The sequence below is a fragment of the Mustela nigripes genome, chromosome 12 (genome assembly GCF_022355385.1).
Source record: "Mustela nigripes isolate SB6536 chromosome 12, MUSNIG.SB6536, whole genome shotgun sequence".
In the NCBI taxonomy this organism is placed as follows: Eukaryota; Metazoa; Chordata; class Mammalia; order Carnivora; family Mustelidae; genus Mustela; species Mustela nigripes.
In genome coordinates this window covers 42,716,885-42,741,104 of record NC_081568.1, presented here as the reverse complement: position 1 = coordinate 42,741,104, position 24,220 = coordinate 42,716,885, and the positions used below count along the sequence as shown (strand labels likewise).

The window sequence follows — 24,220 nt, the reverse complement described above, 5'->3', positions numbered from 1 at the left end:
AGCCCAGAGCTCTGAGTGGTTTCCTGTTGCCGGGCTCTAAACCCTCCACATTCCTGCAGACCTTCACACCGCCCGGAGAGCGCTCTGCCAGCCACCTGCCTGCCACTGAGGTACGCACGACCCCTGCCCGGCCTTTCCCTCCTCTGGGTGCTCACCCCGACCCCCTAGTTCCCTCCTGCAGTTTGTGTACAGAAAGAGGAGCTGTGCTGGGAAGTGCTGGGTCAGGGATGAGTACCCGTCTCCTCTGGGCACCATCACTGCTCCCACTAAGGACTGGAGCCTTGGACTCACTGCCTGTTGCTTTTCAGGTGGTATAACTCGGTCTCCCTTTCAGGTTTGCAGAAAACAATCTCACTGTGTCTTTGGGAGAGTGTTTTCTCTGTTTCTGTCTCTGTCTGTGCCTGCCTCTCTGGTTTCAGAGGCTGCCGGCTTAGCCTCTGGGCTCCCTTTGCAAATGTGGCAGCCTGCTTTCCTAGGAATCTGATCTGGTCACTGCTGCATGGGGCCCGCTGGCAGCTAGGGTCTGTCCTGCGCCCCATTCCAGGAGAAGACTCTTCCTAGACTAGGTTTTCCGTCCGGGGTTCTGTTTTCCAAAAGGAACTTTGCACGAATGATAAATTGAACCCTAGAAGGCAAACAGAGTGGGGTGGGTGTCTCGACCTCGAATCAGCCCCTCTGGGAAGGTTCCCATTTCCCTGAAATTCTCCCTCATTGGCCCCCTCCCCCCAACACAGGCACTCCAAAATAGCACCGTCAGATAGTCACTCCCGGGTTAGGCATTGTTCCCACCCTGGGCTGCCGGGGGTGTAAGCACAGGAACTTACTGGCAGTAGCCCTTAGTGTACATAGATCTGAAGACCCCAGACATCTGATATCCAACCAAGCTTCTGGGTCCTATGGGAGGCTGGGTGTGGTGGGGGATGTGCTCCAAGAAGGGGGGTGGGGGAAGGCAAGCCAGAGAAAGTCCCTGGGCAACTCTCTCACACCTCCTTGTTTAGAAAGTCCACACTCTACACGGAAACGGTGTCTAGCCTTTTAGGATGTTAAGTCCTCTTTGGACACACTCTTTCTGCCTTCCTTGGCTCTGTTGGCTGGTTGGTGAGTGGACTTCCTGGGGTCTAAGGAACACTAAGGGAAAAGGGGGCACTGAGATGAGGCATGTCTTCAAGGAAGCCCAGTCTGCTCAAGAGAGAACAGAGAGGCCCACGTTTTCCTCCAGAAAGGACAGCATTCTACACAGAACACGGGGAGAATGTTCTTACTAGCAATTCTCTAGGGTTAAATTTCTATCTTCTCCAAGTGCCGATGGGAGAATGAGAAGCAAATAAGAAGTAGGTTGGGAGCCTTAAGACACACATTTTATGTGCTGTCTTAGGTAAGTCTTTGGGACTTAGTTTCCCTATCTGTAAAGTTAGAAGGTTAGACTTGATGGTCTTTGGGGAGCCTGATGTCATCTGAGACTTTCAAGGGGAAGTCTCTTAAACCAGAATCCAGGGACTGGCCTTTGAATGGGCTTTAAGATATTTGTGAGCCACTTACATTTTATGTATAGTAGTAGTAGTAGTAGTATGTGTGTGTGTGTGTGTGAGAGAGAGAGAGAGAGAACGAGAACAAGAGGCATTCACAGCCTTTAGTGTTAAGATATACTCCAATGGATGTACTACTTTCCAAAGGGCTGGAGGGCATGAGGATGTGGGAGATGGAGTGTGGGACTGGAAGCAGATGTATATTCGCAGGGGGACCAACAATTTTGAAAGGGCGTGTTTGGGGAAGAGAGGGTTAACTCACAGTGCTCTGCTGCCACATCGACAAAGCCCGAAGCAAAGGGAGGAGGGAGGGGGAGGGGGGAATGGGGTGCCTGGAGAAGGAATCAACTTTTGAAACTTTCTCCAAGTCCCACCCACTGAAAGGCTCTTCTTTGCCATGACTCACTCTGGGAGGAATGTGAGTTGCCACGGTAACCTTTTTTTCAGGGTCTCTGCCTGCTGGCTGAGAGGGGACACTGAAACACTCAGAACCTCAGGCTCCATCTGAATGTCCCCCACCCTACTCAATCCCCAAATATCAGGACAGCAAACTCCAGGTCCAGCCCTACAGATCTTCCAGGATCCCAGGGCAGCTGTGGGGCTGTGATAGCCTCCTTGATCCGGCGTTGGAAGGTTGGAGACCTGAGTTGCACTGCCGTTAGTTCCTTCGGGAGGTGCCATTTGACCTTGACTTAACTGATTCTCTGTTCTGAGCCCCAGTTTATCCCTTGGTTAAAGAGTAGCAACAACGGTCACCATGAAGGGATATCATGTAGAAGAAATGGGATGCTATGCAGGAAACAGTTGGTACACTGTGGTCCCCCAAGCCCACCATGCAGCCGGGTTTTTAGAACTGATAAACTCAGGGCATGCAAAGACTTGGTGAAATCATTTCCAGCTTTTTTGGTCTGGCACTCTATCATTCTGGGGTTTGCTTATAATTTCTCTTTATTAAAAGTGCTAACAGGCACACTTAAACAAAATAAATGTTTAAATCCATTTTGATTTGGGCACCTTTGTATTTCCCAAGAGTGTTGTACCCTCCAGTGTGAAAAGAACATTGGCCAAGGGGATGGCACAGGCGAGTCACAACTCACAGTGAGTGACATTGGGTAAGACCCTTCCCCTCCCTGGGCCTCCAGTTTCCTAATCTGTTTAAGGAGAAATCTAGGTGGTCTCCAGGGGTCCTTCCAGGTTCAAAGTCCTGCAAACCTAAATCCCAGAGGTTGCTTTCATGAGAAGAAATAGATGGCCTACATTTTTAACCCCTGAGTCCCTAGTTGGAAAGGAAACAAGAGAGGAGGGGCTAATGGATCTTGAGTTGCGTAACAGTCCTGCTAAAATCTTTGTCCATCTGTAGAGACTTGTCAACCAAGAGCATGGCTGGGGTTTGCTATTTACAAGAGCAACTTCCCTTGCTATGAATAAACTATAAATAGGAAAGGACGGTGGAGAAAAGTCAAGAGCTCAGGATGTGAGGTAAACAGAAGAATATTTGGACTTCATGTTATTTAGCTAGGTAGCCAAGTGTGCAGAGATCAACAGGGACGGACACAAACCCACAAGGATGTAGACTGTAAACATCGATTTTACCAACAGGCACCCACTGGCATAGCTAAAAATAAATGCTTCTGTATGTGGGCCAAGACAGAAGGCCCCGCTCTCACACGCCTCCCGCTGAGGCATACGTTGACTCACAGACAAGTTCCAGGTATACAACCTGATGCACGTACAAACCCGGGCGCTGACCTACATGGGCCCCAACAGACAGATGCTGAGCCCGGTGGACACTCACACATACACAGCTTCACGCAGATGTCCTCAAGGCTATAGGTCACTGTGACAGACACACTGCCAGGTGCGCAGATGCGACTGCCACTTGTAGCCACGCGTTGATGTGCATAGCCAGACATAACTACGGGTTACAATGAGGGGGCAGACATGTTGGACACATACAGGACCAAATCACTGGCCGTGCTTTACAGGGAGAGAAAGTGAGGATCAGAGAGGGAGGATAATCACTGAAGGTCACACAGCCAACTGATGTCTGAGCCTAACTTTCAGAAGCTCAGAAATGTCCAAATGTTCACTTTCCACTCTCCTTTCCTTCCTCCCGTCCTGCCTTCCTTCGTTTCGAATTCTTTCCTTCCTTCCTTTCTTTGATGGTTTCCAACTGGTCACTTTGGTTTCACGCCTGTACATCCACAGGCAATAAGCCCTGTGGATGATCAGTGACAGTGATACTTTCTCTCTTTGTGGGCCAGTGTGGCCTATCCCAGCCCTCAAGGCTTTGCCATGAGGCTCCCAAAATGTGGCTAATACTATGTCTCTCTTCATCCGTCTTTAAAGGAGGAAAGAGAGGGCTGGAGCTAAGCTCTCAGCGAACCTGGGGATTAATGAAGCTATTACCTTTTCTCTACAGCATAGAGCCCAGATCCCGACCTCAACGCTGAACTCCGGGATGCCTGGGCTGGGCAGACCCAGGGTCAGCAAGCAGTGACTTGGCAGAATTATTTAGAAAAGCAGCCTCCTCTTATCCAGGAGAAAGAGATGTCTTAGGCAGGAAATTAGCTCTACCCTCACTCTCAAGGGATGGAGCTTAGAGTCTATAGAAAAAAATATGGATAAAAATAATCAACTCTGTCCAGAACTGGGTTCTTTCAGAAACTTGATGTTAACCTTCTCATCTGGGGATCCCTCTGGGTCATCTCATGATAGTCATAGAATTAGAGTCCCAGACTGATCAGATGAGAAAAGAAACAGCCAAACAAGGTGAACATCTCGATGTTTCTGAACATCTGGAAGTTTAGCATCGACATCAGCCTGCTGTGTGATCCTTGAGTGAGTTATTTTTCCCTCTCTGAGCCTCAATTCCTTTATCTCTAAAATCAGAATCATGGCATAGAGGGGTCTCCTGGCTTGACAATACCAGTCCATTGGTAGTGGCTGCCAGAAGAGCTGTATTCAGGATTCAGATGCCACTCTGCACTTTGGGGGAAGAAAGCATGTGATCGATTAGTAATGTCTGCCACATGCATGGGGCAGGAGAAGGTGGAGACATTTCCACCATGTATTTGTTTTCTTTGGTATGTGACAGCCTGGATTCTGATTTCTTTCTCATCCCCTCCATTTGTGGTCACCCTGATGCAGCAGTGGCCCCTAGAGGGAGCCAAGGAAGAGACCCTGAAGCTCCACCCTGGGCCTCTCCTAACCACCAGGAAACAGTGAAACGTGGCATCTTAGATGCCTTTATGGAACCTCAGTTAGGCGATTCTAGTCCCAAACTCCAGGGCCGCTTTGGAGTCGCCCCAGAACCACTTCACTCCTAGGCTTGAGCACCCATAACACCCTAACATTTTCCCCTAGCTTCTTCCCTTCCGGTAAGAAATATTAAAATTGGAAGCAGAGTCAAGGGACAGGTTTGGGGAGAGGGGGGTGATACTCTGAAAGGCTTCTGCCTGAGCTGACTTAGAAAGTCAGGTCTGAAAGAAATCTCAGGGACCATCTTGCCCCAGGGTTTTCAGACTGTGTTCCTAGGAGAACCCAGAGAAGCTCGAGGGCATCACAGGGGCGTCTGAGTGGGGAGGACTTTCGTCCCCATCTCAACTCCTGCGGACCTGCTGTTTTTTTTTTTAAATTTCAAGCTGATTCGTTGAACAGATTATAGTGAACTATTGTTTCAACAAATGCGAAAGGCTTTTAGCTACTTCAAATATTGGACTTCCCAGAAGACCTCATTGAAAGAGAGGGTTTGCATAATTTTGAACAGTGCCAATCTAAAACAACCTCCCCACTGTGCAGATGAGCAGGGCCAGCTGTGGTCCAAGGAGGAGAGGAGGCTTCTCTTAAGTTTGCACAGTGAGCTGGGAGCAGTACCGCCAAGACGGCATCCCGGGACTCCCGATGTGCTTGTCACGAGACCACCTCTGGGTGGCTGTGCTTGCTCCCAGGCGGGAGCCAGCCAGTGTGGCCTCATCGGCTGTGGCGGCGCCTCTCTGGCCTGGCTCGGACCTCCTTCCAAGTCTCAGCTCCCTGGCGGGCCTGGCTCACAGAGGGGGTTCCTTTATTAGCCTCCAGACTTGTTTTTCTCTCTTCGGGCTTGTTTACCAGGAACGTGTGTTTTTGGAACCCTTGTTTCCAAGCCAAACAGTGGGAGAGAGATGCTTGGTTTGCATCAGCAGCCCAACTAAGAGGCCAGCCTGGGGCCCAGGCCTCGTCACTCTGTTCTCTGGAGGCTGGGCTGGTGTCCCCTTGACCAACAGGAGCAATGTCTCCTTTGTTCCACCCAACACCCTTTCTCCCTGGGCTGAAGACAAAGAGCCTGGATTCTTGCCTTGGATTCTTGAGGGGGATGGAGATCCTGGGATCTCTGGATTTACGGTGCTCTTCCAAACAACATTGCTTACTTCTTGTATTCTCTCATATAAATCACCCATGAGCCTTTCAAGGTAGGTGTGTTATTTCCATTTTATAGATGAAGAAATGAATTGAGGCCCAGAGAGGGAGAGTCCCTTTCTGAAGGTCACACAGTGGCTAAGTGGTAGAGCGAGGATTTGAGTCTAAACATTCTGTCTCCAGAGTCCCTGTGCTTGCCTTTATGCTACATTGCATAACCACTCTGCATAAACACTGGTTACCTTTATAATCACTCTCATGTGGTCGCCACTAGCCCCTGGGGCTTCTTAAATTTAAATGAATTAAAATGAAATCTGATTAAAAATTCAGTTTGTTTACACCAGCAATATTTCAAGTGCTTGGCAACATGTGGTCAGTAGCTCTCCTAATGGACGATGCTGACACAACAAATTCATCATCTCTGAAGGCTTCTGTTAGACCGCACTGCTCTATAAACCTCTTTCTACTCAAATCGGATTTGATGATTATAACTCAGATTCTGTGCTTCTTGTTCTTCAGAGCCCGTGATTCCAAGACCTGCAATCTAAAATTCCATGATTCTGAGATTTCCCCCAGTTGTGACATTCAGGGACTTTTCAGTGTCCAGGGAGAGCCCGAAGGAGGCCCTTTATATTTTGAGGGAGATGAACTGGGGGGCTGGCTGTACTTTTCCATCCCCAGAGTCTTTCTAAAGAAAGAGAATTGACCTCGGCTTCGGGTCCTGCTGGCAGCCAAGGACGGGTTTTCAGCCATCTCAAGAGCAAATAAAGGCAAAAGGAAGGGACTTGATGTACGGAACAGGGGGAGGAGGCGGTGGTGGGGTGGGGGTGAGCAGTGTCTGCGTTTGATGACCACCAAGCCAAGGGAAACACACCGCATGTTCCTGCCCTGGTCCAGGCTTCTTTCCCTGGACCTCGGGCCAGTTCACAGCCCAACTGGGCTCCATTCAGGTGAGCACCTGGGAGGGAGCAGCTGCCAAGAGAAACTGTGTGAGATGAAGAGCTGGCCAGTGGTGGAACAGGGCTGCCCGGGTTCTCATTCAGCCCTGCCACTCAGTCCCTGGGACTCTTGGAAGATTTCCTCCCCTCTCAAGGCCTCAGTCTTCTCACCTGCACTGCGGGACAGCAAGGCACGCCTTGAGCCTCCACTGGGATTCTTGGATGTCAAAGCACTTCGGAAAGGATAGACAGAGGCATCCTCATAAACTAAAGAGATATGAAGGAAGGAGTTTTCATTTAATACTAGTCATTTCTACAAAGCTGTTGAAATTTTCACTGAGTGTACCAGATCTAGGTTTGATTGGCAAAGGATGTGTTCTGAATACTGGGGTTTGATTCTGTGTTCTGGCCTCCTGGGGTTATGGCTGCCCCCCATGACTGTGCAGGATGGGTGTCAGGCCCATTTCAGAGAGCCTCAGGGAGGGCTCCTATACACGTAGGAAGGATGGCTGTGCAGGAAGCACCGTCCAGCTGTGGCCCTTCCCTCTCCTCCCATCATCTGGAAGGAAAGGGTTCTGGGACTGGCAATGGAGCACTGGGCACTGGGCAGAACCCCAGATTTGGAAAATAACTCTTTCTCTAAGATTTTCTCTCTCTCTCTTTTTTTTTTAAACACTGGCGCTTTCTGCCTTTCTCCTCCACTCCCCCATTGGATGGAACATAGTCCCTATTAGGCTCTACCCAGCTCCATGAGAAGGGGCTTAGTCAAGGCAGTCTGACTTACAAGAGGCCTGAGTGTTGCACGATTTCCTGCTTTCAACCACAGGCTCATCGGGAAAGTGGGACTAGGGCCTCTCTCATGCCTTTTCTGTGTCCATGGGATGTGAGGCCTTTAAACACTAAAAGCACTATAAGATTTAGAATTATTTTTCAGTTCTGGCTGTAAAACCAGCAGCAGGAAGTGTGAGTGTGCCACTGGGAAAGAAGTGCAGGAAGTGGGGGAGGCAGGACAGACAAAAAAGCTGAACAACTGACCCTTCCTTGGTCAGAAAGGGGAGCATGGTTGCTCCGTTCAGATGAAGGATGCAGACTCCGGTGATGTTGGTTTTCCAGGAAGGTTACTGCATTTCCAGTCCTAGCATGGACTAGTCAAGTCCCTGACACGACTTCTGTCACTGGAGCCCAGACAACACCTTTCTGTGTTTCTAGCTAGCAGTCTCACTCTGCCCCTTTGACTTCAAACAGTCTCAGACAAGTCCTCCATTGATGCTTTCCTCTTCTGTTCCATTCATAAAATCATAGGCCGGGGTTGTCTTGCTTGTATCTTCCAAATGGGAAAGGAAGCAGGGAGATTTTTCCACCTCTAGGCCTGGGAGGGAACAAGCATACAACTGTATGGGGCAGGAACATTCTAACAACTGTCCGGAAAGGCAAGACTGGACTCCTCTGGGAGTCAGAGCCAGAGTGAAGCAATGCCAGGCCGCCAGGCTGATTCCTCTAGATTTCTGTTAGTTTTATTTCATACACATGCCATGAAATAAAAGATGAGGGTTTGTGTCTATTTTAATACCATAAAGGGCCAATATGAAGTCTACTCTTCCTTTGCCTGTTTCTACTGTTTGAATACTGTAATCCAAGTGAAGAAGGGTTATTTCACAGGAGATGACACAGGCCAAGACCAGCATGTGCCTGCAACATTTTAAGGGCATTTCAAGAACCCACCCTACAACCTCAAAGCTTACCTAGTCTAACCCTCACAATAATGGAAGTGGAGACAAGGTCTAGAGAGGACAAGCCATTAACCAATACACCCAGAGAGTTTTGAGGCAGATCAAGGATCCCTGGCACTGAATTCCAAGCCAAGGTTTTATTTATTTATTAATTTTAATTTTAATTTTTATTTTTCATGATGCCAGCGTACCTCCACGGTGCTTGGTCAGTTGGAAAGTTTTGGAAAGAACTAGGGATGATGAGCCCAATATAGAAATTTGTGGGGGCAGAAGAGGGAAGACATGGCTACAGCTCACCTTGACTAAAAGCTGCTCAGGGCCAAGGGGGCACTCTTGTTTTGTGTAGCCCCGGGAGGAGGAACAGAGTAGACCAGATGTTTGAGGGAGGCAAATTTAGATCCCTACAAGAGAGAGCTTTCTAAAGCCATTTGGAAGTAGAAGGCCATCTAGTGAGAACATGAAATAAAATGTCTCCCTATTGTTCCTCTGTGAGAGATGGCGTTTTGGCAGGGAACCATCAGAGAAGATTCTGCTCCCAAATCCTTTGTAGTCATGAGATTTTTGGAGTAAAGAGCTCAGCATCTGGAGAGTGAGGTCTCAGCAGTGATCAGGGCAGGAGAATATTCTAGATCTCAGCTAACATCCTTTAGCTCTGAAGGGAAAAGAGGAGAAAATGCGAACACATCCAAGTGTTTGGATAATTTCCTTAGAGGATCCAGAGAGGTCTTGTCCCTTCGGGGTAGAAAAATGTGGCTACCCTCAAGTTTCCACTGGTCACACTCCAAGACTATTGTTCTTTGTTTTAGAAGGTAGATCTCATTGTCTCAAATTAGCAGGAGGCTTCTGCCTATTAACTCTGCCCATCCCCCTCCTTCCTTCAGAGGGATTAGGAAAGAGGAGGAAAAGGAAGAGGAGGAGGGTTAGGAGGATAAGAAAAAAAAAAAAAAAAGAATCCTAGAACATCAGGGATTTAAGGGTCCTTGAAGACGATCTGACTCAGTATCGTCCAAGCTTGACTTAGTTAGCCAAGCACCTTTGTTGAACCCCTATTTAAAAACCTCAATAAATGTACTGACAAACGAGGCTCCATATCCTAACCATAAATGGAAAAATCTTTGTCTCTTGTCATAAATGGAAGGAAACTATAAAAATAAACACAACGAAGACAAAACAACTTTGTTGGAATTCCAGCTGAATATAGTTTCCTGTGGAGCCCCCGAGCCAGAGGCCTGTTCTCTGTTACAAAGGAGGTAGATAAGTGCTTGGAAGGTATTTAAGACCTCTTAGCCCCGAACCGAGGCTTTCTCTTCATACAGTCGGGATTGGAAGGGGATTGAGTAGAAGCAAATTTCTCTTACATCTTTCACTATAACTTAACACGCACCATCTAAAATGACCTCACGTATCACAGGAATCCAGCGTCAGAAGGAGCTCTCCATCAAGAGGACGCCCATTCACTCAAATCTCATTCTCTGTCCCTTCACAGGGTACCCAGCACCATGAGGGCTTGGATCTTCTTTCTCTTTTGCCTGGCCGGGAGGGCCTTGGCAGCTCCTGTAAGTACCTGGAATGCGTATCTGCTTGGTCTTCCACCGCCAACTCCGTGGCACTGGCCCCTGGTTGCTTGGAGGGGTCAGGGACTTCCCTATCTCATTATTTCCCTTATTTTTTGAAAAAGAATTTTTCGTACACTGGTAAGCATGGGAGAAAAATTGAGATGGCCACCACTGGATGGAGAGTCCAGGGACGAGAGATTTCCATGTAAGGAGAAGGTGAACTTTTAGCATCCACAGAGCGGGCTGGTTAGTTTCCAGATCAGTGAGGATTATCCCGTTGCAATCTGGCCAAATGGGGGTTGGGGGGTAGGGGAAGGTTACAGGGGTAAATTGTAAAGTCAAAGGTGTTGGGGAGGACTGGAAAAGGGGGTAGGTTCAGGATCTGGGAGGTAAGAACAAAGAGTGTCTTGGAGATGTCACCATCCAAATGGACCCGCTCCAGCAGTTTTGTGTCTTGCGAAAATGGGTCAAGAAGACTTAAAAAACAATTTAAGGCAAACCCATCTGGTTGAGCTTGGGTCCTGGCTCTGCTTCTTGGCCAGGGGAGTGTGGAGCACCCTGATGGACAGACAGTCCCTCCAAGACTTGCATGCAGGGGGCCAGTAATGGTTGTCCAAAGCTAAACAGGAGCCATTACTGGGAGAGGGAGGAAGCAGCATGCGCAGACAGTTTCTCTCAACCCCTGATTCCCCCATCCTCTCTCCACTAGGAGGTGTGAGTGATGCTAGACGTTGGCAGGTGGATTCTGTCAGAAGATTGGGCAGGGTTAGCATTACTTTTAGAAGAAGCCCCAGGCGGCCAGACACCTCAGAGCTGTATATTATCTTGCTTCTTCTTACTCCAAGTTGACATGGCAGGAAGGAGTCACAAAATCACAATAATAGTATTGTACTTGTGGGGAAGGTAATGACTTCTGTTAAAATGCATGATGTTCCTGCCTGTGTGTCTCTGTGGGTCCCACTCTAAGCTGAAAGGGGTTGGTTTGCATTAGTGGTCTTCAGATTCATAGGAGTTCAAAGCAATGGAAATGATTCTCCAAGCTAAATCTTTGATAGACACCCCAGATATAAAATTTCTAAAGGGGGGGGCTCCAGAGTTCCATAGGGCCCCTGTGTTTGGCTTCTCTTCTGTCCTCGTCACCCTACCCATGGCAGCCCCTGAGGCACAGCGGTGGGGCTCTCCAGTGAGCTGCTCTCCTAGCTCCACTGGCTGGAGGCACTTCAGAGCCAAAGCTGGCCTTGGCCTTGACTTCTCTGAAACACATTTTCTCTTCCCAGCAGCAACAGGAAGCCCTGCCTGATGAAACAGAGGTGGTAGAGGAAACCGTGGCTGAGGTGGCAGAGGTAGGTGGCTAGGGATCCCAGACTCCACCTTCATTCTGTGGAGAAACCGGATGAGTGCTGTGGGGTCTTGACCCTGGAACAAAGCATTTGCCCCTTCCTATGGGCACACACAGCACAGATGTGAATCCCATGTGTCCCCCAATCCTGACTCTCCTGAATGCTTCCCAAACATGGCCCCCTAGAGTTGGGAACTATGATTTTGGAATTTTTAATTTTTAAGCTACGGGACAATTTTTCTTAGGTGACTGTCCATAGTCTCCCCATACACAAACACAAAGGGAGAGCTGCAATGGTGCGGCTGGCGGGGGTGGTGGGCTTGGTACCCCTCCTACCCCAACACCCCTGGTGGCCTCTGCAGCATCTCAGTGGGCCTGTAAGAGTCCATCTAAATTCTGGACCCTGGCATTTGTGCTCCTTGTGCCCTGATCCCGGCACGACTTTCCAGCTTGTCTCTCCTCTTGTGGGACCTGAAGCTCCGGGCAAGTCCTTTCCAGTGTTTACCCGCAAGGGTAGCAGCCGTTGGACTCATCCTTCTCCCTCCACCCCCAGGGACCTGTGGGAGCCAACCCTGTGCAGGTGGAAGTAGGAGAATTTGATGAAGGTGCTGAGGAGACCGAAGAGGAGGTGGTGGCTGAAAGTAGGTCCTATTCTCGTGTCTTGTCATACCTAGTCTTTGCCCTCCGCCAGTTGAGCTTGGGGCCTGGGGATAGCCTACATGAGGTTCCTTCCCAAGGAAGTTCAGGGTGGGCTCCTCCCTGCAGGGTGGGCTGTTGGGGAGAAACAGCGTGGACTTCAAGGCTGGGCATCTTCTTTGGAATTTGGGCATGATCTGTGTATAGCCCGGCTGTCTACGCTCTGAGTGTCAGGAAGGGATGTTCCCAGGCTGGAAATGAACTTCTCCCTTCACAGCTATTTGCCAAAATTGGGTTTCACATTCCCACTGAGGGCACAGGTCCCACGTGGTCACTGCGCTCCTTGACGACTTCTGTCTCAGCCCATGCCCCAAGTGGGTGCAGACTTGAAGGGACTCCAGGAGTTTTCACACTCTTTAGCTTATTTGATCTGCATACAACCACGAGGAAGTAAGGCCTGGGAACCTGATAAAGCTCATATAATGCTATGCTTGGAGTTGGTGCCAGAAAGAGAGAAACGTCCTAGGGCTTCCACCTCCCGCCTGTGCTGGCATCTCCATCCTGCAGAGTGGAGAGATGTCATACCCGAGGCGTTTAACAGCATGGAATTGGGAAGCAAAGCCACCTAGGTTTGCCTCTAAACTTGTTGACTCCCGCTGAGAGTGCCCTCTGACAGCCTGCTTAGCTGCTCTGAGCCCAGCTTCCTCGTCTCTAACATAGGACCGATGAAGACGGTAGACCCTTACCTCACGGCTGTTGGGGGTTATGAGATGAGGCACAAGAGCCCGTGGCCCAGTGCCTGGCAGGGCAGCCATCCAATAAAGAATGACTCAAGTACCCCACATCACACATAAGGAGGAAACGGCCAGATGGAGCCCTCAGCCCGAGGGCACAGAGTTTTTGCTGGAGCAGGGGGCCATCTACTGAGTCTGTTCCTTCCCTCGTCCAGGCGCACCCTCATCCGGTGTTTACCAGACACAGCTGGGGCTCTATTGTTCCGTGTGGGCCTCAGGGCACTTCTCCCTTTTCCTTTGTGACCACTCAAGTCTGTTTTGCTTGGCCTCTCAGCTCCCTGGCTCCCTGACAACAGCCGATTTTTGATTTTCCGAGTCATTCAAGGTTTATTTTATTTTATTTATTTATTTTTGAAAGTTTATTTTATGACCCAAAAATGCCTCACTATCATTGAGGAATAGAGAGCTGAGAACGCAATGGTTGCTTTGGTCCTCAAGGGAGTTACATGGTATCCAGTGCTCCTGGGTCCCAGATTAAGCCTGTGGCTCCCCAAAAATATGCCTGACCCTAACCCTGACCTCACACTGAATCTCTAATCTCCAGACTGAGTCATTTTCTCCCTTAAGCGCCAGCTGCTGGGCTCAGCAGAATAGGAAGGAGGACTGAGGGCTGCCCAGAGCCAAGAAGGAGTTCTGCCCCAGGATCCATCTGGGTGGGCTGGGGTGGACCTGGTAGTGCTAACTACATGCCCTTGTGCTCTACCAGACCCCTGCCAGAACCACCACTGCAAGCACGGCAAAGTGTGTGAGCTGGATGAGAACAACACTCCCATGTGCGTGTGCCAGGACCCTACCAGCTGCCCTGCCCCCATTGGCGATTTCGAGAAGGTAAGGCCAGGGGGCTGGGGGCTTGGGCCTTTGAAAACATGAGTGGCTGCCCAGAACTCTGGTGACTCAGTGGTTCTATGGGGCAGCTCCAGTCTCAAAATCCCCTCACTAGATAGTCATAGTAGGAAAGTAGAGGTAAGGCTCTGCCTGTCAGTGGGTCCCTCCAGCAACCAGCAATAATTTATTCAGCACCAGCAGGTTCCTGCTGTGCACCAGATCCAGGAAAGGAACATATCAAGAACATCAGGCACTAAGATAGAGGCTTTCTCAGCTTGGGAGCAGCCTAGCAAAGCATCGGATCCAAAACCGTGGGTGCTGGGGTCTGATGGAAGGTTGACTTCAAATTCCATCTCCGCCCTTGTTAGCTGTGAGATCTTAGCCAAGTGCAGAGCTTTTCCAAGTCTCCGCTTTCTCATCTCTAAAGCAGGGGTAGAAATGGTCTTTATTTCCTAGGACTTTTGTGGGGATTTGTTAGGTAGTACTTAGTACCCAATATATGCTCTATTTTTTTAAAGATTTTATTTATTTGAGAGAGAGACAGAGAGAGCACGAGCAGTGGGGAGGGACAGAGGGAGAAGCAGACTCTGCACTGAACAGGGAGCCTGATGCAGGACTCGATCCCAGAACCCTGGGATCATGACCTGAGCTGCAGGCAGATGCTTTATGGACGGAGCCACCCAGGCATCCCCTGGGTGCCTATTTATGCTATTTAAAAAAAAAAAAAAATCTTTCAAAACCCATGCATTCTGCCTCCAGTAGGGCTCCTCCATCCATCCATCCATCCATCCATCACATCTCTCTGTCCATCTGTACAATTACTTATTGAGTGCCCACTCCTGACAACCAAAGTGCTCGTGATGACCCAGCTCAGGACAGCAAATCTGGTATCAGCATTGCTCCCACAACTTCCTGTCTGGGCTTTTCATCTTCAGTCTCTCTCCGATATAACTTCTCCTCTGGGCTCCAAATTTTAGCATCATTGTCCACTCCTCTCTGCTCCTTACCCCTGTTACCCGCATCCCGCTGGTCACCAGTGCCCATCCACTCTCCCTCTGCAGTGATAGATAAGCAATACCAAGTAAGTGTGTGCAGGAGGTATGATACAAGGCTCCCTGCCTCCTAACACAGATACGTACTGCCACTGTCCTTGTTCAGCCCTCAGTACCTCTGCTTGGTCACCTCCCTGGACAGACGTCCTTTAGGAGAACTCGCACGACTCAGTGCTGGGCTATATTCACAGCGAAGACTTAGTACAGTGACATGTTAAAGATACACAGCTAAGGAATAATGGAACAAGACATAGGGAGAGTCTGAAAAAAAAGGAAAAAAAAAAGACAAAAAAAAAAAAAGACATAGGGAGAGTCCGGAAGAATCCGCGTGCAGGCTTGCTTCCTTTCTCCGCTGCATGAGGCGGTCTCACAAAAGGCTTTCTCTCCCCAGCTACGAAGATGCAGCCACATGTGAGCGATGTTTCTGCTCAAGGAAGCCCATTATTTGACTCAGCACTCAAAGTTTTCATTGAGTGCTGCCTAGCACGTCCTCAAATTCCTGATTCCCAGAAGGAAAGCAGACGTTCAGCGTGAACCGTGTTGTTTGTACAAGGGGTCTAGGCACAGTGAGGCATCCTTATCATCTGTGGAAAGTTTTACAGCTGTGCAGGGACTTGTTTACCAGCCAAGATCGCAAGCAGGTCTTTCTAAGCATACCAGCTCCAGGCTTGCTGTGTTAACTTTTTCCTGTAGACTCTGCCTCTTTGCCATCCCCATCTTTATTTTTAAAGATTTTTATTTATTTATTTGACAGAGAGAAAGAGATCACAACTAGGCAGAGAGGCAGGCAGAGGCAGAGAGAGGGAAGCAGACTCCCTGCTGAGCAGAGAGCCCAATGCGCGTCTCGATCCCACGACCCCGGCACCACGCCCCGAGCTGAAGGCAGAGGCTTTAACCCACGGAGCCACCCAGGCACCCCAAAGATTTTATTTATTTACTTTACAGAGATCACAAGTAGGCAGAGAGGCAGGCAGAGCGGGGAGCAGGCTCCCTGCCGAGCAGAGAGCCCGATGCGGGGCTCGGTCCCAGGACCCTGGGACCACGACCTGAGCTGAAGGCAGAGGCTTTAACCCACTGAGCCACCCAGGCACCCCTGCCATCCCCATCTTTTTAATTCATCCTTTGCAGAGATGCCAGGGTTGTTTTCCCTTAGCTCAGCCTGATTCGGCCATATCTCTGCTCAGAGACCAGCAGTGGCTCTTAGCATGGGCTGCACATTGGTCTGGAAGCCCAGAGAGCAGGACCTTGGTGCAGCCTCACCACGAACTCCCTGTGTGATCTTGGGCTAATCACATTCCTTGCTGGCCCTTTGTGTCCCTGTCTCTGAAATGGGCAAAGATGGTGGTACCCACAATGGACTTTGGGAATGAAGGCGAGGTGCTCTATGCTTTGCCAACAGGTATGCAGCAATGACAACAAGACCTTCGATTCTTCCTGCCACTTCTTTGCCACCAAGTGCACCCTGGAGGGCACCAAGAAGGGCCACAAACTCCACCTGGACTACATTGGGCCTTGCAAATGTGAGTCTATCCTTGGGCACTTCCAGCCTCCCAGCCCACAGAACTCTCCCTGGTCGCTGGCTCTGCCGCCCTCATGCTGTGTGACACTGGGCAAGTCTCTTCCCCTCTCTGAGCCTCTAACAGGATTGCCATTTATAAAATGAGAGGATTGTCTAGGAGTAGCTTCCTCTCAGCTCTGTATTCAGGACACCTCCCAGAAAGGACTGAACAGTTGTGGAAGTTGTGGAAAAATCTATAGGATTTTTCTTTAGCATCGAAGACAACTCATTCTGTTTCTTTAATGATCAGGATGTCTCCTACAGGGCTAACCCAAACCTTTACTGCTTCAACATTGTAAAGCAAAAATGATGTTCTGTCTCCACCTATAAAGTGGTTTTTGTTTTTAATTTTTATTTATTTATTTATTAAGTAATCTCTACACCCAATGTGGGGCTTGAACTCATGACCCTGAGATCAAGAGTCTCATGATCTTCTGACTGAGCCAGCCAGGCACCCCTGGGCCTACAAAGTTATCTAAAATATTTGAATTTGAATGCCTTAAAATAGGAGGTGTGCCTGTCAGTTCCCTTTAGGCCCTGGTACTCAGTGTTGCCGTATTCTTGGCCTTTTTACTCCATCACACTTCTATCTGTCCACTTAAGGCACATGATTAACCACCTTCTTCTAGAAACCCGGGGAGTCAGGTGTTGGGGGGAAAGGGACGCTCTGGTATTGTCTAGCTTTTTGTTGGTGATGCCAGGTACAGACTCCATGGGCCCAGGTACCTCCTTCAGCGTTGGCAGTCTCCTTATCATTTGAAACACCCGAGGCCACATCCGGTTCCCCTCCAAGATAACACCCATGTTGTGTGTCTGGTACGCTCTGGCACCAGATGGCACCGGGGAGAGCCACTCACCTGCCTCAGGTGTGCAGAGTGCAGAACAGTGGAGGAGAAAACCAGGTTCTCCTGTGGTCCGCCCCACTCTCCCGGTTATGGGGCCCGGGGTGTGAAAGAAGGCCCCGGGAGGAGGCTGGGGAAGGAACGTCGATAGGAACCTTTACGCAGTGAGACTGAGTATGCCAAGGGGCCTTTTACCAAGTGGCCCTTGCTGTCCTCCGGGCGCATTGCTCACTTGCTCCCACTCCTAGTGTGTCCCCCACAGATGCTCCCTTCCACTCCCCGGCTGGTGGTGGAGAAGGAAGTGGTCCTAACCACAGAGGGAACTTTCCCTAGACTTAGGATGAGGGAAGGACAGGCCTCTAGGCTCTGGGACAGACACATGCCCTGGGTGGTGGATGAGCTCTGATAATGTGGCCTTGAGCAAGCCCCTTCTCCCCAAGCTGACCTTTGATAAGTCCAGCAAGAGGGTGGACTTGGTCTGACATTCTGGGATTCTAAGTTCCAAAGACTAGGAAGGAATCATCACGAAGAACGTTCTGGTGGCTGAGCAGTCCTGACCTCCCCACCCCCGCCAAGCTCGGCCTATGGATAAATGTTACTCCTGAGCCTCACAGTTTTGAACCCCTTCCAATGGCTGGCAGACCAGCATGGGATGGGCGTCTGCTTTCAGGCCCCATCACATAGAGAGATGCAGGAGTCACTGGGGTGACCCATTTCCCGCAGCAGGTCAGATCAGACCAAGGGGAGAGCCTTGTGTCTCCCTTTGCAGGGCATTCTTCCCTCCACAGAATCTCCTATGCTCATTGTGGTGTGAAGAAACTGGCCCAGAAGGGCCGAGCCACTTACTGTGCCAAGGCCACTGACTGAAGCAGCTGTGGGAGGAGGCCCCCGCGGTGGGAAGCGGGGCCTGGCCGGCATGTAGGCCCTTAGGCTCGGAGTGTCCGGGTCTGTGCTGACAACTCTTGTGTTTTGGACCCCAGACATCCCCCCCTGCCTGGACTCTGAGCTGACTGAATTCCCCCTGCGCATGCGGGACTGGCTCAAGAACGTCCTGGTCACTCTGTATGAAAGAGATGAGGACAACAACCTTCTGACCGAGAAGCAGAAGCTGCGGGTAAGTGCTCTCTTTCCAGCCTGTGCCAGCGTCCCTGCCTGGCACTGGGATGGCTCCTGGCCCCGGGCTGGCTGAGGCCCACAGTCCTGTTCCTAGAACTAGGCCCCCAGGTGTAAGCCTACGCCCCTGCTCTGATGAGTGCCTTTATCCTGGGTGCTGGACACAGACTTCTCATTGTCTTTGGAGGCTGAGAGTACGCATTCACTTCTCAAAGACTCTGAGAAGTCCTGTAATGAAGAGACCTGCTCGCTTTGTCCAGTCCCTAGCGTTAAACAAAAGGGACACAAACTACCCTATTTCTTTTCCCTTCTGAGTCTGTGGGCCTTAAACTTGACTGGATCTGTCAAGCACTTGAGTACAGATAGAATGCAGATTCCTGAACCCCACCTCCCGCCTGCAGAATGAGTGTCCCTGCAAAACCAGGCCCAGGAAGCTGCATTTTAACACACTCTCCCACTGAGTTTGATGGGACAGCTCTGTGGAGACAGAGCCCTTTGAGATCTCCCCATGCCTCTACTTATGCAGATGAGATGCTGCTACCCGTGTCTGCCACTTCCTTCCCTCACTTTGAACCTTGGCCGTGGCTGCTCTGTTCCAGCTCTGGCTGACTGTCCAAGGTAGAGGGACCCTGACTGGGCCTGGCCCATGTCCCTTGGACCCTTTGTCACACTGCATCTGCTCTCACAGGTGAAGAAGATCCATGAGAACGAGAAGCGCCTGGAGGCTGGAGACCACCCCGTGGAGCTGCTGGCCCGGGACTTCGAGAAGAACTACAACATGTACATCTTCCCCGTGCACTGGCAGTTTGGCCAGCTGGACCAGCACCCCATCGATGGGTAAGACCTGCCCTCAGGATCACAGGGGGCCGCGCTGGCTTGACGTGGGAGTAGATGGCGTCACTGGTCAGGGCTGGTAGGCGCACTGGGTCTGGAAAACCTCTGCTGCTCCCAGCCCTGGAGCCCACAGTCTGCGTGGGGGCCGAGGCAGGAGGATGGGGCATAGGAGAAAAGATGCACACCCGAGGGGAAGAAAGCCACAATACATTTTCATGCCAGAAGAAGCAGAAGTTGGTGGGAACTGGAAATCCCCCCTGACCCCTGGGCTTGCTGGCCTTGGGTGTTCATGAGTTGTGAGAGAGCGAGCTAGGAAGGAGCACAGAGACTCCATGGGGCAGCGGGGTGGAGCGGGGGACAGCCTGCATGGTCACAGTCCTTCAGCAAGACCAGAGACCCAGGCCCAACAGGGTGAATGGGCCCTGGGGGTTCATAATAAATCCACAGAGCCCATTCCATCCTCATCGCAAGCCCTTGGTTTAATTGTTCTTGCCTCTCGTCTGAATGACTTCTGAAGTGCCGTGGACAGGCGGGCAGCTGTCAGCCAATGAACGCTGCCTGAGCGTCTACTATGTGCTCAGTGCTATTCTAGGCGGGTGGGGGTCGGGGGGGTGGGGTGTTTAATCAGGATTGACCTGGTCCCTGCCCCTGGGACACTCACACTGTGGTGATGATCTGCTCTCACAATCGAAGGAAAATGTGAAAAGGCTCCCAGAAGGCGCAGGTGGTGGCTTGCTGCGCGGGAGGCCGAGTGGTGGTGGTCACGACCCTCACGTAACTTTCTGGTCTCCTCTTGCTTGTGTTTTTGGAGGAGCATAGGAAGGAGGGCCATCCTGTGTATGTGCCTGGGGGAGCTCACTCTCTTCAGCGATGCTCCTCTCTGGGGGCTCACCCCTTATTCTTGGTCCAGGCTGTGTGCCTGGAGCCCGCTCTCCCTGGCGGCAGTCCCCCTGGGCTGGGGTCTCCTGAGCTCTGGGAAACTCCCTGCTGCTTCTCTCCCAGGCTCTTTTCATGGCTGGGATCCAACTGAGTCACTTGCGGTGGAGGGGGGAGGAAAAGTCAGTGGGACATCTGGACCTCAGGCTGAGCAGCTGGATCCCACCAGGATGAAAGGACCAGGAGGGAGGTTTCCAGCTGGGGCTACAGGGACTACACATCTGGGAAAGTGCTCCAGCCTGGGCCAGGGGATCTATCCGCCCCCTCTTCTTGTCCCAGAGCTGCCTGAGTCCCTGACCCCCTTGGGACCTCAGTTTTCCCACTGATATACTATGTTAGGGGAAGGAATGCTCCTTCTAGTTCAAACATTGTGGGGGTCCTCCCCGGGGGGGGGGGGGGGGGCAAGAGGGTCTGGGGGTTAGAGAGAAAACTGGTCTCAGTGTGATCCCTTGGGAAAGAGTGTTTTGAGGACAACTAGTTGAGGGCTCTGGGCAATAGGAAAAAAAATTATACATGTGCCCTGGAGTCAAGGCTGGCTGGAGGAACAGGAGAGGACAGTGGGAGAGAAATGAGATGACCTCCCTCTCCCACATTATGTTATTAAAGAAATTAAAGCTCTATGAAGGTTTCAGTTCTTCTGGCCCTCCCGCCAGTTCCAGTCCTTTCCCTCTTCTCCCCAGAAGGGAGCAAGTACTCTTATCATTTTGATGTGTCTCTTTTTACAGTTTTTTGTTTTTTTTTTTTAAAAGAGAGAGAGTGGGGTGGGGCAGAGGGAGAAAGAGAGAATCTTAAGCAAGTTCTATGCGCACGTGGAGCCTGACGTGGGACTCAATCTCACAACCCTGAAACCATGACCTGAGCTGAAATCAAGAGTCAGACGCTTAACCGACTGAGTGTCCAGGTGCCCTTGGACTCTTTTCTGTGCATTTGCAGCTACATAAATCTGTGTCCATGAGAAACATGCATTGTTTCGTAGCAGATGTCGATCTTCCGATAGCAGAATATTTTCATTTTAAGTTTCTGTGCCCTGATTCTCAGCCAATTAAGAAACAGTTAAATGCTCCAAGAGACCTGTCTTATGAATCGATGGGATCTCAGAACTGGAAGGGCTCTTAGACATTACGGTCAACTCTCCCTGCTTTGCTGGAGGGGAAACCGAGGCTCAGAGTGGGGTGGTGCCACAAAGTGCCACTAGATCCCACAGAGGTCAACGGTACACCGAGGGGTAGACTGGGATCCTGGCTTCCGGTTCTGTTTGCACGCCCCTTCCTTCTGCCCTGTGGGGCAGGCTCGCTCTCCTCTGTCTCTCGTGGAGTGTCCTCAGGCCGTCCCCCTCTTGCCCGCAGGTACCTGTCCCACACCGAGCTGGCCCCGCTGCGTGCGCCCCTCATCCCCATGGAGCACTGCACCACCCGCTTCTTTGAGACCTGTGACCTGGACCATGACAAGTACATCGCCCTGGATGAGTGGGCCGGCTGCTTCGGCATCAAGGAGAGTGAGTGTCGGAGCAAAGGGGCCCCGTCCTCTCCCCACCTCCCCTCTGCTCTCTCCGCCATCTGTGTGTCCATCCTCTCGGCCCGGCTCTTTCCTTTGTGCCTAGCTAACTCCTTTCTCTGCTCTCCCTGTCTGGGTGGGCCTTGTTCTCTCAGGTGGCTTCTTGTCCATCTGCTTTCTCTTTCCCTTCCTCAAGCGTAGCACTCGGTCTGTGCCTAGTGCTATTTTGGGAGCTGGCAGGCACCCAGAGAGGGACAGGAGGTAACTTGGCAGCATGTGTAAATGACAGGACAGGCCAAGGGGCAGGGAGACCAAGGTCCTCAGTCCCCAGCTTCCTGGGTGACCTTGGGCTAGGCCTCTGACCCTTGCCCGGGGTTGGGTGGGAGCCACCAATTCCTGGGCAGGCGGGTCTTCCCCCCTACGGGCTCATTTCTAATTCTGTTTTCTTCTCTTGCTTTGCAGAGGATATTGACAAGGATCTGGTGATCTAAATCCACGCCTCCTTCTGCAGGACCGGATCCTCCCTCTTTGGTCTTCCCCTTCCTGTTTCCCCTAAAGTTTAAAATGTTTGGATGGTTTGTTGTTCTGCCTGGGGACAAGGTGCTAATATAGATTTAAACGAATACATTAACGGTGCTAAAAATGGAAATTGTAACCCAAGTCATGACATTCTTAATCATAACACGGCCATCGATGCCTCTTGCTCACCCACTAACGGTCCCATTCTTCTCCTTACCATTTGCTGCGCTGCGCCCCGTGTCCTAGTGGCGTATGGGTGGGAACTTTGATTTGCTCAAGTCTGCCTTCAACACATCCTGCATTTTCAGATTTTCTCTCCATTTCTCTGTTTGAAACTAGTACTCACCAAGTTAGTTTTTGTGTTCATTTTATTTCAAGGTATTGGCTGCCAGGGGGTCATCCCCACGTGGCCTGAAGGTGGGCAAAGGGAAGTAACAGGCACGTGAGGCTGCCAAGGATGTTTCTGGAACTAGGGGGACTAGTGGGAGAAAGCCCTGTAGAACCCACCAGCCAGAACTGCAGGTAGGAAGGCTGTCACCCAGAGAAAGGACCTGAGTCTGTGTTAGGAAAACACATTAACTCTCACATAAGCCCGGTTCCTCACCATTCTCTACCCCTTCATCTTTCGGTGCCCTTTATTTTCACGTTAGACTGTTAGTCCCAACTTCTGGGAGCCAGGGTGGACCATCAGCTCTCTGGAATCCGCCAGGTCCCTGGGGAGTGGATCACCACACCCTGCAGGGCTTCTCCCCTCCTAGCTGTCTTTGGGAAATGCAGGACTGGGAGGCCATTCCGAAGACGAAGGCCAAGGTCAAGAGCGAGGTGTAGAGAATTGCAAAGTAGAAAAAGTGGAGTTGGTGAATTGCTTTTGTTTTGTTTTGTTTTGTTTTGCTTTCACATTTGGATAGCTGTCATGAGAGGTCTTTCCCTCGGTTTCTAGCACGTTCCTCCTTTTCTCCCTCTCTCCACCTTTTTTCCTTCTATTAATCAAGAGAAACTTCAAAGTCAATGGGATGGTCGGATCTCACAGGCTGAGAACTCGTTCACCTCCAAGCATTTCATGAAAAAGCTGCTTCTTATTAATCGTGCAAACTCTCACCACGACGTGGGGAGTTTGACAAATCTTTCAAAATAAAAAGTAACGACTTAGAAACTGCCTTCCTGAGTGATTTTGCATGCGTCTCGATCTTAGACACCTCCTTACCCTGACCTACAGATACAGGGACAGAGGCGTCTACACACAACTGCACAACGGCAAACTTTTGCAAACACTACTATGCTTTGGTGCACACATAGGCTTCTTTATACACAGGGGGTGTATTTGTACACAGGGAATGTATGGTTCCTATAAGCACAAATTTAGCTTATTTTTAACACTTTATTTATTTATTTACTGGGGGAAGGCAGAGGGAGAGGGAGAGAGAGAATCTCAAACAGACTCCCCACTGAACATGGAGCCCCACATAGGGCTTGATCTCATGACCTTGAAATGATGACTTAAGCCAAAACCAAGAACTGGATGTTTAACCTACTGAGCCACCAGACACCCCAAGCTTACTTTTAATTTTATGAACTGTGTGTTGAACTTCTTTCATTATTGCACTTCATTATCAGAAATACCAGGCTAAGCAACTCTCCTTCCACCACCCATCCATCCTCTTTTTAACCCCCCATACCTATTTATTTATTTCAAAATTTTATTTAAATTCTAGTTGCCATACAGTGCAATATTGGTTTCAGGAGTAGAATTTTTAGTGATTTGTTACTTACATACCTACCCAGTGCGATCACAAGGGCCCTACTTAATACCCATCACCCACCTTGCCCATCCCCCACCCACACCCCTCTATCAACCCTCAGTTTGTTCTCTGTCTCTAAGAGTCTTTTATGGTTCATCCATCCATCCATCCATCCATCCATCCATCTATCCATCCATTCACTGAGTCAATAAATGTTTATGATAGACCCGTTAGGCACCAGGTCCCATGCCAAGTGATGGAGACTCTACTGTGGCAAAGCAGGCAAAGCATTTGTTCTAGAACTTCTAGTCTAGTAGATTAAACCACTTCACAACTAGGGGCCCCTGATTGGCTTGGCAGATAGAACATGCAACTCTTGATCTCAGGGTTGTGA

The 24,220-nt window shown here is 50.3% G+C and overlaps 1 protein-coding gene across 2 annotated transcripts; it reads left to right on the top strand.

Annotated features, from left to right (window-relative positions):
• On the top strand, positions 1-23,244 carry SPARC (secreted protein acidic and cysteine rich). Of its 2 annotated transcripts, none has more exons than XM_059417196.1 (10): positions 1-110; positions 10,076-10,145; positions 11,426-11,488; positions 12,038-12,125; positions 13,621-13,742; positions 16,191-16,311; positions 18,172-18,305; positions 18,993-19,141; positions 21,421-21,569; positions 22,031-23,244. In XM_059417196.1, exons 2-10 carry the CDS (start codon positions 10,089-10,091, stop codon positions 22,057-22,059), a joined length of 912 nt encoding a protein of 303 aa, XP_059273179.1. In that variant the 5' UTR covers positions 1-110; positions 10,076-10,088; the 3' UTR covers positions 22,060-23,244. The 2 variants fall into 2 exon arrangements, with proteins under 2 accessions (XP_059273179.1, XP_059273178.1); XM_059417195.1 differs by having other exon boundaries at positions 11,423-11,488.
• Positions 23,245-24,220: the final 976 nt, after the last annotated feature.

What these genes read in the sequence shown, in the direction of transcription:
- SPARC (XM_059417195.1), top strand. Translation starts at nt 10,089, where the DNA reads ATGAGGGCTTGGATCTTCTTTCTCTTTTGCCTGGCCGGGAGGGCCTTG. An exon ending in CCATTGGCGATTTCGAGAAG is followed by an intron (nt 13,743 to 16,190) that starts GTAAGGCCAGGG and finishes CTTTGCCAACAG; the next exon opens with GTATGCAGCAATGACAACAA. An exon ending in CTACATTGGGCCTTGCAAAT is followed by an intron (nt 16,312 to 18,171) that starts GTGAGTCTATCC and finishes TTTGGACCCCAG; the next exon opens with ACATCCCCCCCTGCCTGGAC.